The sequence below is a fragment of the Maylandia zebra genome, linkage group LG19, assembly GCF_041146795.1.
Source record: "Maylandia zebra isolate NMK-2024a linkage group LG19, Mzebra_GT3a, whole genome shotgun sequence".
Taxonomy (NCBI): domain Eukaryota; kingdom Metazoa; phylum Chordata; class Actinopteri; order Cichliformes; family Cichlidae; genus Maylandia; species Maylandia zebra.
In genome coordinates this window covers 23,816,529-23,833,457 of record NC_135185.1, presented here as the reverse complement: position 1 = coordinate 23,833,457, position 16,929 = coordinate 23,816,529, and the positions used below count along the sequence as shown (strand labels likewise).

Sequence of the window (16,929 nt, the reverse complement as noted above, 5' to 3'; positions counted from 1 at the left end):
TTTTCCTTTCTTTACAATGTGTTAAGTCAGCAACCCGCCGGCACAGTTTCCCATCCACTTTCTGTTTGTACTGCTAAATGCTTTTACTCACTAGCCTCAGGTTATGCTTTCCTCGCGCTTCATTTTTTCCCGCTACACACATTGTCTCACCTTTCTTTGGTCTCTGTTCTTTTAGGGTTTTCACACACTTAACAATGTCACAGACTCTTTCGGCATTCCAGTAAGAGTGGAGTGAAAATGGCATATCAACAGTTATATAGAGCATTGTTATGTCAGGTAGCATAGGGTCAGCAGCAGCACGCCTTCAGTAATATTGCGATCGGTTTAGTTTAGTTGTGCATATTCTTTGGTATTTCTTTAACAGCAGGAGTGTTAAAGTGAGGTGGCTCTCAGAGCAATAATCCAGGTCCATCCAATCTCTATTTTAGAAGACATGTATTTTTATTTCCCACAAATGCCCAGAAAATTTAAATAGTATGTAACTTGAATCTTTTTGTTTATCACACAGTATTTTGTAAAGTTTACTGTCTACTCATTACTCATCTGTTCCTGCTGAGTACATAAAAAGTGAATCAAAAATATACATAGGCCGTTTTTGTCCAAAAGCAGGCAGACAGGAAGCAGGTTCTTCCAAGTATGATAGCAATTTGGAGGTTAGAATAGTGGTTTGTTATAGCGTCCACTGTGATTCAGTCTTTACTCATTCCATACTGTTGTGTCTGTATTTTTTGCTGTGCAACCCTACCTTGTTGTTTTGTTTTGAAGTACATTCCCTGCACTGACAGCTAGCCAGAGATTTTGCTTAGCCATGTGAAATGTCCTGCAATGTCAAGACATAAAGCATCATTCATTGTGCTCATGGCCTTAGTCAGTATGCATGCCTAGTAATAAAGTGACAGGAGTGACAGGTTGTTAGATTTGCTGAGATGAAAGATGGCCAGAGACAGAGAGGGATGAAATAGAAAGATGGGCTCTTGTGGGAAAAAATGCTGAGCAGCTGAAAGGTCATGGCGCTGAGCACTGTGTCCACAGTGTGTCTGACAGTGTGTCACAAAGGGTAAAATGGCGCAAATGTCAACATCCAGCTTACTTTACTGTTATAACTTTAATTAGAAAGAAAAGCAGAGGAAGGCCAGTTAGCACAACCCATACGGAAAAGAAATAGTAAAAACTTATATGTGATTACTCATGAAAGTGGCCACTTTCATGAGAAAATCATATAAGGCTTACATGATTTACTCATGAAAGTGGCCACTTTCGCATTACTTTCATACATTGTTTAAGTAAGTATCAGAAATATACAAGTTTCATTATATAATTTTTCAAGGGATCTTATATCTGTTTTCACACTTATATGCTTTTCATACAAGTTTCACACAAGACAGATACAAACTTTATAAAATTTATATATATCTTTTCCATATGGGAAGTCACAGTGCCAGCGTCAAACATGCTTGCTCAAGGTTTTTACCAAATCCCAAACAACAGTGTGCGTAAATACAGCATGTGCGCAAACACTTTTTATTTATTTTCCTGAGTTTTACAGAAAATATCCATTTGGTTCTCTTTTCTTTGATGAAGAAGTGCTGGAAGTCTGACTGTTAGAGTTTGACTATTTCGTTAGTAAGAAGATACATCAACTGGATCAAGAAGAGATGAATGCAGAGTGACAAAGTACCTATTTAAGGTTTCAGTCCTTATTCTGAATGACCCTCTGCAGTTGTCTAACTCTTCGCCTTGACCAAAAACACACAGCTTTCATATACTGAGAGCAACAGTACTAGCCTCTTTGACAACATGAAATGTGTAGAAAAGGTGTCTTAACATTTCCTAGCGTCATATTTTTTGTTGGGGTTTTTTCTTAGACAGGTCTGAAATCCTGAGACACATGTAGACTCGAACACACAAGCAATACAAAGCTGTTAACTCTGGCGTCCCTGCCATTCCTCTTGTGAAAAATTGAATAATCCAGAGGTCTGACTTGTGCACATTCCCAGCAGTAATTACCATAAGTAAGACAGAGTAACAGAAAATAAGATGGGAGAGATCAGTGGTTGATCATCATCTAATAGTGTGCTATTGTCTCCATAAGAAGAAGGCATGTTGGAAGAAAACATTTGGCAGTGCAATAGCTGTTTGTGTATCTCACAGTGTATTCGCTGTGTGTATTTCCTTATGTCCTCGGACATGCATGTGCTACAATGACACGACCTCTGTAATTCTCTCCCTTGAAGATTTCTCATAAATAACTAAACACCATGCAGAATGCTATACCTCGGGGAGAATTTCGACCCGGGCTTTGTTATCACTTTCTGTAGGCTAAGAATAACTCCCTCTCTAAAGAACCACATTTGCTGCAAACCAAGATTCACCGTTTCTCATGTGTCAGTACGTGCATGCATACCATGGATGTGTAATTTGAGCATACGGCCAACGATATCTCCTGCTATTGTAAAAGCAACATATTGTTGCCTCTGGCCTTGCACCTGTTCTACATAGCAACAGGGAGACGTAAATAAATACCTCATTAGTCCCATCGCTTTCGATTTTACACATTAACACACACACACACACACACAGTCTCCCCACATTCCCTTCCTCTTATCCAAAAGGAGTTTTGGAGAGGTTCACTGAGGGTTGCATTTAATAATAGGTGGTAACCACATCCACAGGATGATTTATTTAGCATGGCTAGTTACTGAATGCTGTAGTTCTGGGCCTGTATGGCTCCTCAATGGAAGCTGATGTCCTATTGATCCATTTTAAAAAGCTAAACTATAAATGACAGGCCAACTTCTTTCTGCCTGGCTATGAGTTTTTTTTAGCATGTGTCGTATGTAACTATACAGAAGCATTTTTGTGCAGTACTTTAAAAAAAGGACTTAGTAACTTGGCTTTTAAACTCAATTTTTATTTGGTTCTGTTACCATTTGCAAGATAGGGGACACTCCAGCTCTGATGTGTTTTTCCTTGATCATTCTAATACTGTGCTATCAGATTTAAATCGGTTATTGATTTAACAATTATTTATATAGATGGATGGATGGATGGATATATACACAATGGGGATGGAAGGAATTATTTCTACCCAAGGCATAATCACTCAATTATTAGTAGTTGATTAAAATAATTTAGCTCTGTTATTATAATTCTACTTAATATTTTTCCGGAATAATCTTTAAACATTGCAGCTTTTTTCCAGAGCAGCATACTTTAACCAAGCATTAACCAGTAACATCTCCATGTAACTTCTAACCAAAAACAACAGGAGCACCCAGCTATCACACTATTTGCATTGACATCAACTTTTCAGTCTATAGTTACACACATGCTGTTTACACAGTGTAGAGACTGTGTAATGTGATTTTGGACTCAGATTTACATCCCTAAGATATTTCTAGTCCAACTCGGAAACACCACTAAAAATAGACACCGAGTGAAGGCTATATGATCATGAAAGAGCTTATGAAGTTGGAGCATATTCCATGTATACACTCTCCAACACTGTCAAGGCTGTGCACACTCAGTGTAGGTAGTACAGTATGAAAGTTTTCACATTCTTGCATCTCATCAAGACCAGTCCTTGTATCGAGTTTGAAGTGCACATGCTTTATGATAGCTTTATTACATAAAGTAACATGACTGACAAAGTCAAAACACAGCACAGTTCTTTATGTAGTTGAATAAGTACACTTCTCAGCAAGACAGGATTACTGGGGTATAAAAGCAAATTGGCTGACACGGGTTCCCTTTTGCTTAGAAAAAAAAAATTCCACAGAGAAAGCCACTTCTACATTTTCTGTCTCCTTGAAATAATCTCTGATGCAGTCAAGTAGTCCCCCCTCCCCCTCCCAAGTGGCCCTGATTCCCAGGAGACCAGGTAAGAGGCTGCTGGTGGCAAATGCCCTTTAAGCCGTATTAACCCTGCTGGCTGCCCGTGTGGCCCACAGCGATAACGGCAGCAACAAGAAAGTACCTTGCCATCTCTTAACGTTCACCCTCAAAAAAGAAAGAAAAGGCAAAGAAAAAGAATTTAAGACGGAAAGCAGTCTCGCTCATGTTTTTAAACATTTCAGCTAAATCCCTCCACCTACCTAAAATGCAAACACTCATTTACTTTGCAAAGCGTATCCGCTGCCGGAGCTTAGTTAGCATATCTTTGATATTTATGTGCATTTGTGTGTCGTGTTGTTGAATAATAAATATGTTTGTGTCTGTACAGATTACGACAGTGGACAGGTTCCAGGGTCAGCAGAACAACTACATCATCCTCTCCCTGGTCCGCACCAAAGCTGTGGGACACCTGAGGTAATTACTTCTTTGCATGCCAAGCAGGAAAAAAAGTATCTGATCCAAAATAGCCTTCAGCTCTCAGCAGCTATTCTGCTTTAAAATACTTGTGTAATATGAAATACACCTAAGATAAACATCCTCCAGGGAAATAACACTGCAGAAAAGCTGGCACTTAATTCTCGTGAGACAGCTGCTCTCAGGAGGCTTTCTCTTTTTGTCATGTGTAACTACTGAATAAAGTTTGCTGAGGGAAATAACAGTGTTGCAGTTTTGAGGTAAGTATGAGCTTAATTATGATGCAGGGAGGATAAAGGTGCTTAAGGACACATCTATGGAGCTGACTGTAGTTTTTGTTCCAATTAAGAGAAATAATTGTGCTCTGATGATTAGGTTGACAATAACTAACAAAGAGCTCAGTTCTGAAGGCAAACTGTAAAGCAGTCAGTATGATGGATAATCACTGCTCTGCGACACGCCTCTTCATGGCGTCTTCTTTCATTGGCAGCTTTGTTTTGTTTTCTCTCTGCTTTCTGTTCATTTGGCTATGGCCTCTTTGCCCCATGTCACTGAATTAATTTGTAGTCAAATGATCTTTCACTTCTCTGCTGCTGTGAGATTCCAACAACCAAGGGTTTTATACCAGGCATATGATCCACAGCACTTCTACTTGACATGCCGGCCGCTGGCTGTGATGAACAGTAGCTGCTGTTGCAGTTGCACTGCTCACAGCTTTATCAGAGAATTGGACAGTCTGCAAATTGGAACCCGAGTGCAAATTATAAGCCATTCCCTTTGTAGCTCTGTGCACCCCACCCATCACCGTGGCCATTTAGCTAGCACAGAAAACACTTAAAAACTCTATTTTGTTCTTTCTTCATCTCACAGATGGAGCGATTAATTGATGTAGCTGAAAATGAGAAACTGCAGCTGACTACAGAGAAGGGTGCTTTATCTTGCTGGCAGTGCCTGCTCTCCTCTCTGTATCATTCATTTGATCTTGTCTTTGACTCGATATTACATCCCACCTTTTACACATTCTCAGTGTAGCAGTTTTTCAGTGCAGGGAGCGTACAATAGTTCTAGAGCTTCTATTCTCCTTGAATAAGACTTTTGGTAACACTGAGCTTCAAGGCCCTGAAAACCAAGCTGTCAGTCACTGATAATGTTTGTGGTTATTTCATATAAGAATGTTTGAATCAACCTTTTTGTGATTATTCTGTCGGGCTGCATCAAATTTCAGATTTGCTTTTTTAATTGTTAATATGTATTGTTAACTGTGAGGGATGTGAATAAGAAATCAACCACCATGAGTCAGTCAGAGTAAACCATTAATGTAAAATATAACAGAAAATGTCTAGTTATGTCTGTTGCTATAGTTTTTCATAATGGTCATTCATATGTTGGCTTCCCTGACAGCTTGTGAATGGTCAGCTAAGTGGTTGAGAGAGCAGTGCTTCATAGGAGCTCCTAGTGCTGTTCATTGTGTTTTTCTTATAATGGGATCACTGCGGTGTACCACTGGCTTTTACCTCACAATCCTCCTCCCCCTCTCTCCCCTGCCCCTCTCCTCATGGCAATCCGCAGCCGTGACAACCACAGGGGATGCAGCTGACCATATGATGAGCTGACCCTCGCTTTGACAGGGGAAGCATTCCCGTGATACACACGGGCACGCTCACATGCAGGAGCACACACTTTGACAGGGCAGCACAAATTCAGAGATGCTCTGACATGCACGAACACACATGTGGGAACACACACCGTCCACTTTGCCCTGTCATGTCACAGCACAGTCCAGGTGGGCGTCTCTCCGTAGTGCCATGTCCACAGGCTATCGTGCTTCATGATTGGTTCATCTGCTCCACATGTCTGTGCTCATTGGTCTAGGCAGCGGTAGTTTGTCTCTGTGGAAATGTTTCATTTTGTACTGTGCCCCCATTTTTGCCTGAAATGTGCAGTAATTTTCACATTAATCTATAGGCTGCTCACGTTTACTCACTCGTACCCTGCACAATGGCTCCCATAAGCCTTTTTGTCATATTCACAGAACTCATCATGCATATTGCAAAGATTAATCCTCTTAATCTCATGAAGTGCTCAGGTGGACTCCACATTTCATATTTTTGGCTATACTTAAGAGTAGGCTATATAGAAAAACATGGCTGTGTGTCTTATTCATCAGCATCAAAATAAAGACTTTTGCCAGAGCTGTTTGAGTAAAAACAGCTTCTTCCTCAAATGCTTTCACCAATGTTTAATCTCACACCACAGACTTACAGGTCAGTTAAATAGTTACATGTTTTTTTTTTATAAGCAAATTTAACTGTGCAGATAACTGAGACAATATAAGGATTCAATAGGTTCAAAGGGAAACCCCTTGTAAATGACTCATTCTGTGGTGTTTACAGTTGTCCAAATCTTCTCCCTCTCCTCATGTATGTGTGTTTTGTATAGAATGCTAATGTACAGTATAGTGGGATGTGTACTACGAGCAGTGTTTTTGCAGGGGAGCAAAGAGACAAGTATTTTGGCTAGTACAGCAAGCCAGAGAAAGCTCAGAGAAACGACTGCCTCTGTCCTTAATCTCTTAATACTACTTGATGGCATAAAAAAGTAACCTATTCCACCTACCCTTTCCCGTGCTCTCCTACCTCTCTGACTCCTTGCCTGCAGTGCTTATCCATGCCCTTTGTCTTCCATTTCTGTATTTCTCTCTTATCCTCAGTATTTTTCCCACTTAAGTAGTGCCGCTTATCCTTCACTAAACCTCTTTCCTCGTACACTACGGTGCCTTTTCTTCTCTTCCCCTTCAACCATTACTCGGTTCTTTCACTGTGATCTCTTCACTTCAGTTTTTGTTTTTTGCCCCTACGCAGGATCTCTTCTCCTCTTTACAGTTTCACACATTTTACCACCACCCCTTCACGTCTTTTCCCCTCAAGTCAATCCTTTTTTCTGTCTCTCCACAGGGATGTGAGGCGTCTGGTGGTAGCCATGTCAAGAGCCAGACTGGGCCTGTACATCTTTGCCCGAGTGTCACTGTTTCAGAACTGCTTCGAATTGACTCCTGCCTTCAACCAGCTCACTGCCAGACCACTGCAGCTACACATTAGACCACACGAGTACTACAACCAGGAACAGCCTGTAAGCAGTCATACCCATGCTCATGCTGATCTCATAAAACCTACCATATTAGATCTGCCCCATTATGAGATATTCAAGTGGGAGATATGCTGATAAGAACTGAGCTTCTTTCCCACGGTTCAGGCCAGTGCCTATTTCCATAAAATTCGTGCCGTCTTCACCATCCCACCACGTCATTGCCGCTACAGCCCACTGGCTCGGTCTAATTCCCCCCTTTTTATATTCAGAGTGGAATCTTCATTCCACTCAGAATATTGGTCCTCACTGGTCCCACTTCTTACTGCAGCTTTACCCAGTCTGGTAAGAGCATTCTGCAGACCAGCTGCAAAGATGAGAAACACAGTTATGGCTATAATTAACCTCAAAGGTCAGAAGACAAAACCACCGACTGACCAGCATGAAACAACCATTGTCTGGTCACAGTGTCTCACTGACAGGCGTGTTTGGCAACAGTGAGGTCTAAAATACCCAATAGCCTCTCTGACACTAGAGTGTTCATCCCCATGGGGGACAGTTCTTTCGGGCACACACATGTGGCCCCTGCTTAGCCCATCTATCTAGAGTCAGTAAACCCCCGCTGCTTACACGCACATGTAGATTAAAAGTCAGACTTTGTCAAGCAACACTCAACTGGAAGTGTCACGGGCTATTTAACGGGGCTAACTCAGAAGCTGCTATAAAAAAACAAAGCTGCCTAAAGCTTCATATGGAAACATACATATTCGATCTATAATCATATGCAGTTATCATATTCTCTCCCCCAGTGTTTTTAATGAAGGTTTTACTGCAGTGAAAGCACACAAAGTTAAACTGTGGAGTAGTATACTTTGACATGATGCCCCCAGGGCCTCTGTGGGCATCTCCCCTGTATTTAAGAGGCATCCGCCAAGCAGATTGAATATTCTGCTTGCCTCAGTCTTCAGTTTAGCCTGCAAGACTCTGTCTGCATACTAATATTATCAAATTAAAAACTCTGCATCCCCGACTTCTTTGGTAATACATGAGCAGTGATCACTGGAGAGGGAAATTTGTTTGAAATAACCAGCGGGTAGCAGTGGGCTGCTGAATTGTAATTTCCCTGCACATTTTACCTCGGATCAATACTTAACCAAGTCCGTGTGCCTGAAAGAGTGATCCCTAGCAAGACCGATAAAAGTTCTTCATTATAATTCCTCTCTGATCGCATCCTGGGCTGAAATCAAACTTCTTTTGTTTCTACCTTTCAGCGAGATACTTCTGGACAGCCTGACCAAATTGTGAAGAACATGCCGGAAATGGCCAACCTGGTGTATAATATGTACATGCACATGATCCAGACCTCCCAGCAGTACAGACAGGTAAAGACCACAAAGTGGACTGTGTGAAAGGAGCCATATAAATCAACCAGCAGCACACCTACTATGTTTATGATACTGCGATATCATAAAAGTTTCTTCTGTGATACACCTGAGGCAGTTTAAAAACTGGCAACCATCCTGCGTTGACACGCTTACAGATGTCATCAACTTTCCTGGCAGCTGTCAGCGCCTGTCCCCAGCTGCCATTTTTGTATTTTTAATCTTTAACTTTTAATGGAGTACAGTAAATAGGTCAGATGTAAGAAATGTAGAGAAGGAACGGGCTACACAGAACAATGTAGTTTTTCAACATACATTTATCATCATTTATAGAGAAATAATAGTAGATACTAAAAACATGTGTACTTAAAAGGAAGAGACATTTTATTATAAAGCTATCTCTATTAAAATACCCTCAACAAAGAATATGTTCCTGTAGATACACCTATATGTCAAACACTTATTTGCCACGCTGTTACGAACACCTAAATCCAACTAATGCATTTTGAGTGCTGCAGTAAATCCATGAAGATAGTGATGTTTATTTTTTCCTTCATATGCGTAGACGTGTGTAATGTAATAGACGTTTTAGAGGCTGCTGTTCATAGTGGTGTTCAGTGGCATTGTGGTAGACTGACAGGCTCTGCAAAAAGGACTTAAAGAAAATTGCAAAGGATGGACTCCTTGCAGGGTTTTTGTATAAGATTACATCAGTTTTGGCCGTGTGCTCTTTATAATCAGTTAGCTGAGTATATTTGACAATATAATGCCAAAAAAAGTGGAAATATTTTCCTTTGTGTTTTGAACATTTCCCTTTTCTTTTGGCTTCTCAGCAGCAACAGCAAGAACTGGCTCTGCCTCCAAAACAGACCCAAAAAGATGCTGGCGCTTTGTCGACCACTGCTACATCTAAGGAGCCACAGGAGGAAACCCCCATGGAGCAGGAAAACCCAGAAGGAACGGCGAGCACAGAGCCAAACTCGGAGGACGCCGGCGAGAAGGAAGGAAACAAGGATACTGACGGCCATGCTAAGATGCCAGAGCATCCTGGTAGAGACAGCGACAGCGATGGAGAGAGCGCAGATGAGCAAGAACAGTAGAACATACTGACATGGGACTACCATAGAGGGAACAAGTGGATCCCCTGAAGAGAAATGTAGTGCTTAGTCACCTATTTTAAATCTGTTTTCTACTGAGAGAAGATCATTGTGATGTTTTGTTATTTTTTTCTAAAACATTTGATTTTTGTTACTATCAGTACTTTATTAAAAAAAATCTATTCAGACTGTGGCATCATCATTATACTAATACCATTCTATGGGTGTCCCACACACAACCAACACATACAGCTCTGTGCTAAAGTATTAATCCCCTCCTCATTTCCCCGCAAACATTTATATAAATACAGTATATAAGGCAAAAAAAGAGTTTGTACAATTCTAATAAGATTGAAAGTCAATATTTGGTATGACCACCTCTATTCTTTAAACAGCTTGAACTCACTTGCAATTTTTTTAAGTAGTCTCCAGGCTTCTTGAAGGACATTCAAAGCTCTTTGGATGTTGGCTGCCTTTTGTTCCATATCTGTCAAGATGATCCCACACTGATTTAATAATGTTTAAAGTCCTGGCTCTCGGGGAGGGGTCAGTCCAAGACTGATAGAAAAACACACAGAGAAACACTATCTTAGTGCACTGGCAGTGTATTTGGGATCATTATCATGCTGAAAAAATATGATATTTCCAATCACATACTTTCCAGATGGCATTTCATTGTGGATTAGAATCTGATGGTACTTTCCTTTGTTCAGAATTTCATCAATTTTGACAAAATGTCCAACACCACTGGCTGAAATGCAACTCCAAACCTTGAGAAGTCTCCACTGTGTTCTACAAAGGATGATCTGATATCCTCGTGTTGGTGTTGTTCCCAGACCATCATGAAAATGTTGTTCCAGGTTCAACATTGCAAGTGACCAATCACATTGTTGTGACGTTATTCCTTTGCGCGCCAAGCCATTCGTGCATTTATGAAATTCCAATGTTGCAAGGACAATATCAATTCTGCTTACTGTTTATGAAAGGGTTACGATTAGGGTCAGGGTCCGTTGATCGGTGGACAGAGGCGGTTTCACGCAGCTTAAGTACAGTTTTTTGTTTTACGCCGGTTTTTCCCGAAGTCGCAAAAGTATGACGTCACAACATTCTGATTGGTCACTTGCAACGTTGATCCTGGAACAACACCAACACGACGATATCAGATCAACCTTCTACAAATGTCTGCAAACACTCACTGTTGTTCCCTTCCCTGATCTCCTCTACGTACTTAAAAGGATTTAAACCAAACATTTCACATGTTTGGAGTCATTGCTCCAAAAGACCTGTCATCACTGAGTTTCAGTCCATTTCTGGTGTAATTTGACATACCTTAGGTTTTCCCCATTATTTCTCTTCTTTTAAAAGATGGTTTCTTTGACTGATAGAATCTCTGTCATGATACTTTTATATATTCATCTACTTCATTCTGCATAAAGTACAGCTCAGATTTCATTGGCTGAGCCTGTATCAGCAACAGAAGCTTCAAAAAAGCTCCATTTGTAGGTCAGTCACTATATCCAAGTGTGCGTGTTGGGGGATTTCAAGTTATCTGCCATTCATGATTTGTGCACTAACAGCAAAGTGTTTTCACAGCTGAATAAATGTTAGGGTTAACATATGATGACCAGATTGAAGAAAACAATCAAGCAGGCAAACTATATATGTTGACTTAAAACAGCCGGAACTTGGTGATTTAAACATCAATAAATTAATTAAAATGAAGAGGTTAGCACAGTCAACAACCCTGCAGGCAAAAACACAGACCGGAAATTAATTCACTGTCATGCACCAGAGCATTTTATTTTTATTGTTACATCATACCTCAGGCAGGTTGATGGAACAGGTCAGCTGCACAGCTGCTTGTGCCTGGGTTAGTTAAAAGACCTGATGGAGAACCATGTGTTGCTGGATGTGGAGTAACATCAGTGGAACTCAGTCAAGTGTGGAGCCATGAAACGTCTTTCTTATTTCCTGTCTCCTGAGTGCAGGGCACTCTGGGTTAAGGTATAAAGTAGGTATTCTGGAGTCACAAGACACGTGTTTCTGTTGGCTAAGGAAAGGATTAGAATGAGTGGTTAGATAAGAGGTTACCTCTGTTGGCTCAGGACTTTGGGCACATATAAATTGCTGAAAGTTTTGACATGGAGCCAACAACAATATCTGTGTACTGTGTCACATAAGGATTAAATATTTTATAGGTTTTACACTAAGAGTGAACAACTAGCCTAGGTGCAGATGTATCAAATATTCTGTTGCATTACCAGCTCCTAGAAACCCATGACACCAGGCATACTTTTCTCTTGAGTCACATGAATGTCTGCATTGTGTAATATCCTGCCTCTATTAAACTTCTGCTTTCAGCTTGCCTCATGAGAATCTAGTTGCCTGTGGTACCTTGTTGTAGTAAATTAGAGCTAACTGGTGGGACGTGGCTACTGCTCACACACACACACACACACACACACACACACACACACACACACACACACACACACACACACACACACACACACACACACACACACACACACACACATCATCATCATCATCATCTCTGTGAATCTCCAGGAGGATCAGGGAGATTTTCTACAAGCAAGAAGGAAACCAGGTGCACACGTCCTCCAGAACCGTTCTTCTTTCCTGCTGAAGGTGAACATGTCTTTTGTACTCACACGGCAGGTATTCATTGGGTTAATAGCTACTTTGCAGAGCTCTCAATTCTAACCTTTGCTAAGGGCTGATTCATGAGTGAGACTAACAGCATGCAGTCGCACTGTGTTGAATAATCATTAGCGTTTTGCTGACTTGTAAGGTGAATTTAGAGGTTCTGATAAAATTGACATCTTTTAATAGGTTCAGATTTAGGGTGGTTTATTTGTGTTTGGTATTTGGTTATTTAAAGGTGCTTGTGATCAAATGTAACAATGCAAAAGCAAAAAAAAAAAAAAGCTGAAGAAGAGGAATTTTAATTATTTTCACATCATGTTGCTGTAATCATTGTACTTTAGTGGTTCCTCTACCTCGTCTTTTTTTTTTTTTGTTTGTTTTAAGTGAGAGCGTTTACCGAAGCACGGGATCCACCATGGGACAAACTCGTGTTGAATCTTTAATCTACTGCCCAACACTACGTGACAGCAGTGTCACAACAGGAAATTACACATTACATAGAGTTAAGACAGCAAAGCCTGGAGGGGAAGAGGATCTGACCATTGTGTCTTAAACCTAAACTAAGATCAAGGAATCTGACAACACACAACACTTTCGCGCTCGTAAAACCATCAGTTTTACAATCTCAACTTCAAGGCCTGTCCTTGGGGCAGATCTTGTACAGTTTTATTGGACAAAAACATTTACAGCCTTATTGCTCAGGCATAAGATTGCATTTTGTAAAATAAAAAACTTTTCTCATAATTAGGTTTTTACACGTTTTTGCTGCTATACTAATATAAATCATCAAGTCAGATGTATGCACACTTTGCACAGTACAGTATACTTGTTATGAGTTATGATCTCTGCTGATCTGCTCATAGTGGCTGACTAATGTGCCTGTACAGGTCTTCAGCATTGTGTAAGTTTTGACCTCCAGTGGGTATGCAGATCTGGTGATTACTACCAGCTTAGCGTGCTTTGTCAAGACTGGTGCCTAATCCTGTACATACAGATCATTGACATGACACATTTCAATCTAATAATCTCCTATCATCACTAAAGAAGCACTGCCGCTCACAGGAAACACAGTAGCCACTGAGGTGACTGACCCACTATTGTATGCCATCTAAAGTGCTCTTTACCGCACAGTGTGTTAGAGCTGTTTAACTAAAGTAAAAGCATTTGCCTTTGGAAAGTGTGCCCACCTTGGGGGAAATCATCATTCTAAGCTTCTTCTCTTTTTTTCCAGACTAAGATGGCTACTTGCGGGTCATGTTTCTGGTGCATCATATGGCTCATTGTTCTGCTGTTCATTGGCTGGCCCATCAGCATCGCTTTAGGGGGTCTCTACGGCCTCATCAGCCCCCTCACCACCTGCCTTGGTCTGGACCGACTGTCTGATTTACTCCTGGAGGGAGCTAATGTGGGCAGAACCTGTGCCAATAACATGAGGCACAGCAAGCCTTTGTGTTGAAATCCATCCTGTCTGATCAGGACCAGAAAAAACAGAGGTCGAAGCCTTCACCTCAGGAAGAACTGTTAATGTCTGATTTATGTGGAGCTATTCCACCACGACTGGTGCATAATTCCCTGAGAAACCTTCCAGCAACTTATGTCACAATAAGGTCCAGAAAGTCCTGGAAAATTGATTCCTCTCTCACTGGTAACATGTAATTAACTACAGATTTTAAATTTGCATGGGTTTGTCAGGAAGAAAATAGGCTTGCAGTGCATGGTCTGTGTTTGCTGTTTAATTCACGATGACGCTGCGTGGAGACGATAAGAACGAAAATGCCAATTTAACAATGAAAATATTTAGACTTGGTAATGTCTGTATGGAAATATATGGAAATGCGATTAAAACTGCTTTGAACTTGCCCTTCGTGTTTGTTAATTGACTTTTGGTGCACGTATTTTGAGGAAAATCCATGCCGTGAAATACTGAAAGTAAGTGGGGAGAAAGAGAGAGCTGCAGATTTGAACAGATTCATTTTACATTTCCTTCATTGAGTTTTATCTACCTGTGTTTTCACATTCGGGGGTCGCAGATGTTTGAGTCTCATCACAAAATTAATTAAATTGAAGTCAAGGAGACAATATTGAGACATGCTCTCTATGTCATGCCAAGCTCAACACAGCTTTCCACACACGATTTACTTTCCAGCTAGCTTTCTTCTGATTGGCTGCCCCTCACAAACAGTATGTATGGACAGCAGGTAAGTGGGGCTTTGGGGCTCGCAACCATTGCCATGTTGCTAATATGACCACATTAAGGATATCCCTTCTCTTTGACATCATACAGAGCCGAGACCTGTCTGTTTAATATGAGCTTCCACTGCTGTAAAAGTATGCATACGACAAGAAAATGAGGAAAACCAAAACGATGACTTTAAATGATTGTTCTGGCCACCTGGAGGCAGTGAAGTAAGCAGTACACACAAATATTAGAGTTTTTAAAGACATGTATATAGACATACTTTGTTCAGCCACTGTCAGCTTTATCCCTGTTTGGAATTTGATGGTCACTGTTGCATGATATAAGAATTTATTATTAGTAGTAAAAAACGTTTAGAGCACTTCTGATAACACAGCACCAAACTGACCACACTAAGTCAGCAAAACACTGGAAAAGCACTCAGAAAATAAATGTTAAAATAAAATGATTTACTGGCAGAGAGCTGCTAACCCTCGCACTTGCGGGTAGATCATAAACTTCTCTATCCGCTTCTCTAGTGTCAACTTTCCAGTGATAAATGGAGTGTTCAGAACCATTAGCTCAAAGATTGTCTAAGCTACTTCTATCTGTACTATTATTTCTACAGAGGAATTTGTAATAACTTTGAGACTGCAACTGGCACTGGACTAAACAATAAACTTGTTATGAAAGTTTTGAGGTTAAGGTTCAGTGTATAGACCCAATTTTCCTTTGCAAACATACATCTTAAGTAAACACTGAAAAGTTAAAAAAAAGAAAAAAAAAAAAAAGAAAGGGAAAACTCTCCAAAGAATTACCGTCAAGGGGGCTCAAAGTGCTGCAGGGCTGAACAGGCGTTTTGACATTGTGGGGTCCAGTCTGAGGAAGTTATTGAAAATTTTAAAAGTGAAAGCCCAAAGGAAAACTTAAATGGTTCTCAGCCTGGCTTTGTGAGCCAATTATAATTAATCTGAGTTATTTCATCCGATAATTGGATAATGTGCTGTTTGCTGAGCTTTTTGGACTTCATGCAACATAAAGTCCAAAACTATTTTACGTGATTAAAGGCTAGAGCTAGGTCACTGGACATTCAGTATTCAATAAACACATTATCCACTGTATAAGATAAATAGAGCCAGGTGTTAGACTAGCCAATGTGAAGATGTTGATCTTGTTCAAATCTCTGTATTGGCAGAAGGCAAAAAAGTAACCAGTATGTTACTTTTCTTTGATTAATAACTTTCAGATAAAACCGTACAACCATATACAGTGGGGCAAAAAAGTATTTAGTCAGCCACCGATTGTGCAAGTTCCCCCACCTAAAATGATGACAGAGGTCAGTAATTTGCACCAGAGGTACACTTCAACTGTGAGAGACAGAATGTGAAAAAAAAATCCATGAATCCACATGGTAGGATTTGTAAAGAATTTATTCGTAAATCAGGGTGGAAAATAAGTATTTGGTCAATAACAAAAATACAACTCAATACTTTGTAACATAACCTTTGTTGGCAATAACAGAGGTCAAACATTTACTATAGGTCTTTACCAGGTTTGCACACACAGTAGCTGGTATTTTGGCCCATTCCTCCATGCAGATCTTCTCGAGAGCAGTGATGTTTTGGGGCTGTCGCCGAGCAACACGGACTTTCAACTCCCGCCACAGATTTTCTATGGGGTTGAGGTTTGGAGACTGGCTAGGCCACTCCAGGACTTTCAAATGCTTCTTACGGAGCCACTCCTTTGTTGCCCGGGCGGTGTGTTTTGGATCATTGTCATGTTGGAAGACACAGCCTCGTTTCATCTTCAAAGTTCTCACTGATGGAAGGAGGTTTTGGCTCAAAATCTCACGATACATGGCCCCATTCATTCTGTCCTTAACACGGATCAGTCGTCCTGTCCCCTTGGCAGAAAAACAGCCCCATAGCATGATGTTTCCACCCCCATGCTTCACAGTAGGTATGGTGTTCTTGGGATGCAACTCAGTATTCTTCTTCCTCCAAACACGACAAGTTGAGTTTATACCAAAAAGTTCTACTTTGGTTTCATCTGACCACATGACATTCTCCCAATCCTCTGCTGTATCATCCATGTGCTCTCTGGCAAACTTCAGACGGGCCTGGACATGCACTGGCTTCAGCAGCGGAACACGTCTGGCACTGCGGGATTTGATTCCCTGCCGTTGTAGTGTGTTACTGATGGTGACCTTTGTTAC

General features: G+C 40.8%; 1 protein-coding gene and 1 long non-coding RNA gene across 4 annotated transcripts in view; both read left to right on the top strand.

The window, feature by feature from the left end:
• The window catches only part of aqr (aquarius intron-binding spliceosomal factor), a 47,160-nt gene extending 37,101 nt beyond the window's left edge, over window positions 1-10,059 (top strand). For 2 of the 3 annotated variants that reach the window (XM_004540355.4, XM_076877344.1), the window contains exons 33-36: window positions 4,223-4,308; window positions 7,263-7,437; window positions 8,664-8,774; window positions 9,608-10,059. In XM_004540355.4, coding sequence (XP_004540412.1) covers window positions 4,223-4,308; window positions 7,263-7,437; window positions 8,664-8,774; window positions 9,608-9,874 — 639 coding nt within the window. In that variant the 3' untranslated portion in view covers window positions 9,875-10,059. The remainder of the gene's footprint in view (window positions 1-4,222; window positions 4,309-7,262; window positions 7,438-8,663; window positions 8,775-9,607) is intronic. The other variant, XM_076877345.1, reaches the window with a different exon arrangement.
• Window positions 10,060-12,228: 2,169 nt separating this feature from the next.
• On the top strand, window positions 12,229-14,398 carry LOC105941149 (uncharacterized). Its single transcript, XR_001167774.3, has 2 exons — window positions 12,229-12,520; window positions 13,770-14,398. It is a non-coding gene; the product is annotated as an uncharacterized LOC105941149 (long non-coding RNA).
• Window positions 14,399-16,929: the final 2,531 nt, after the last annotated feature.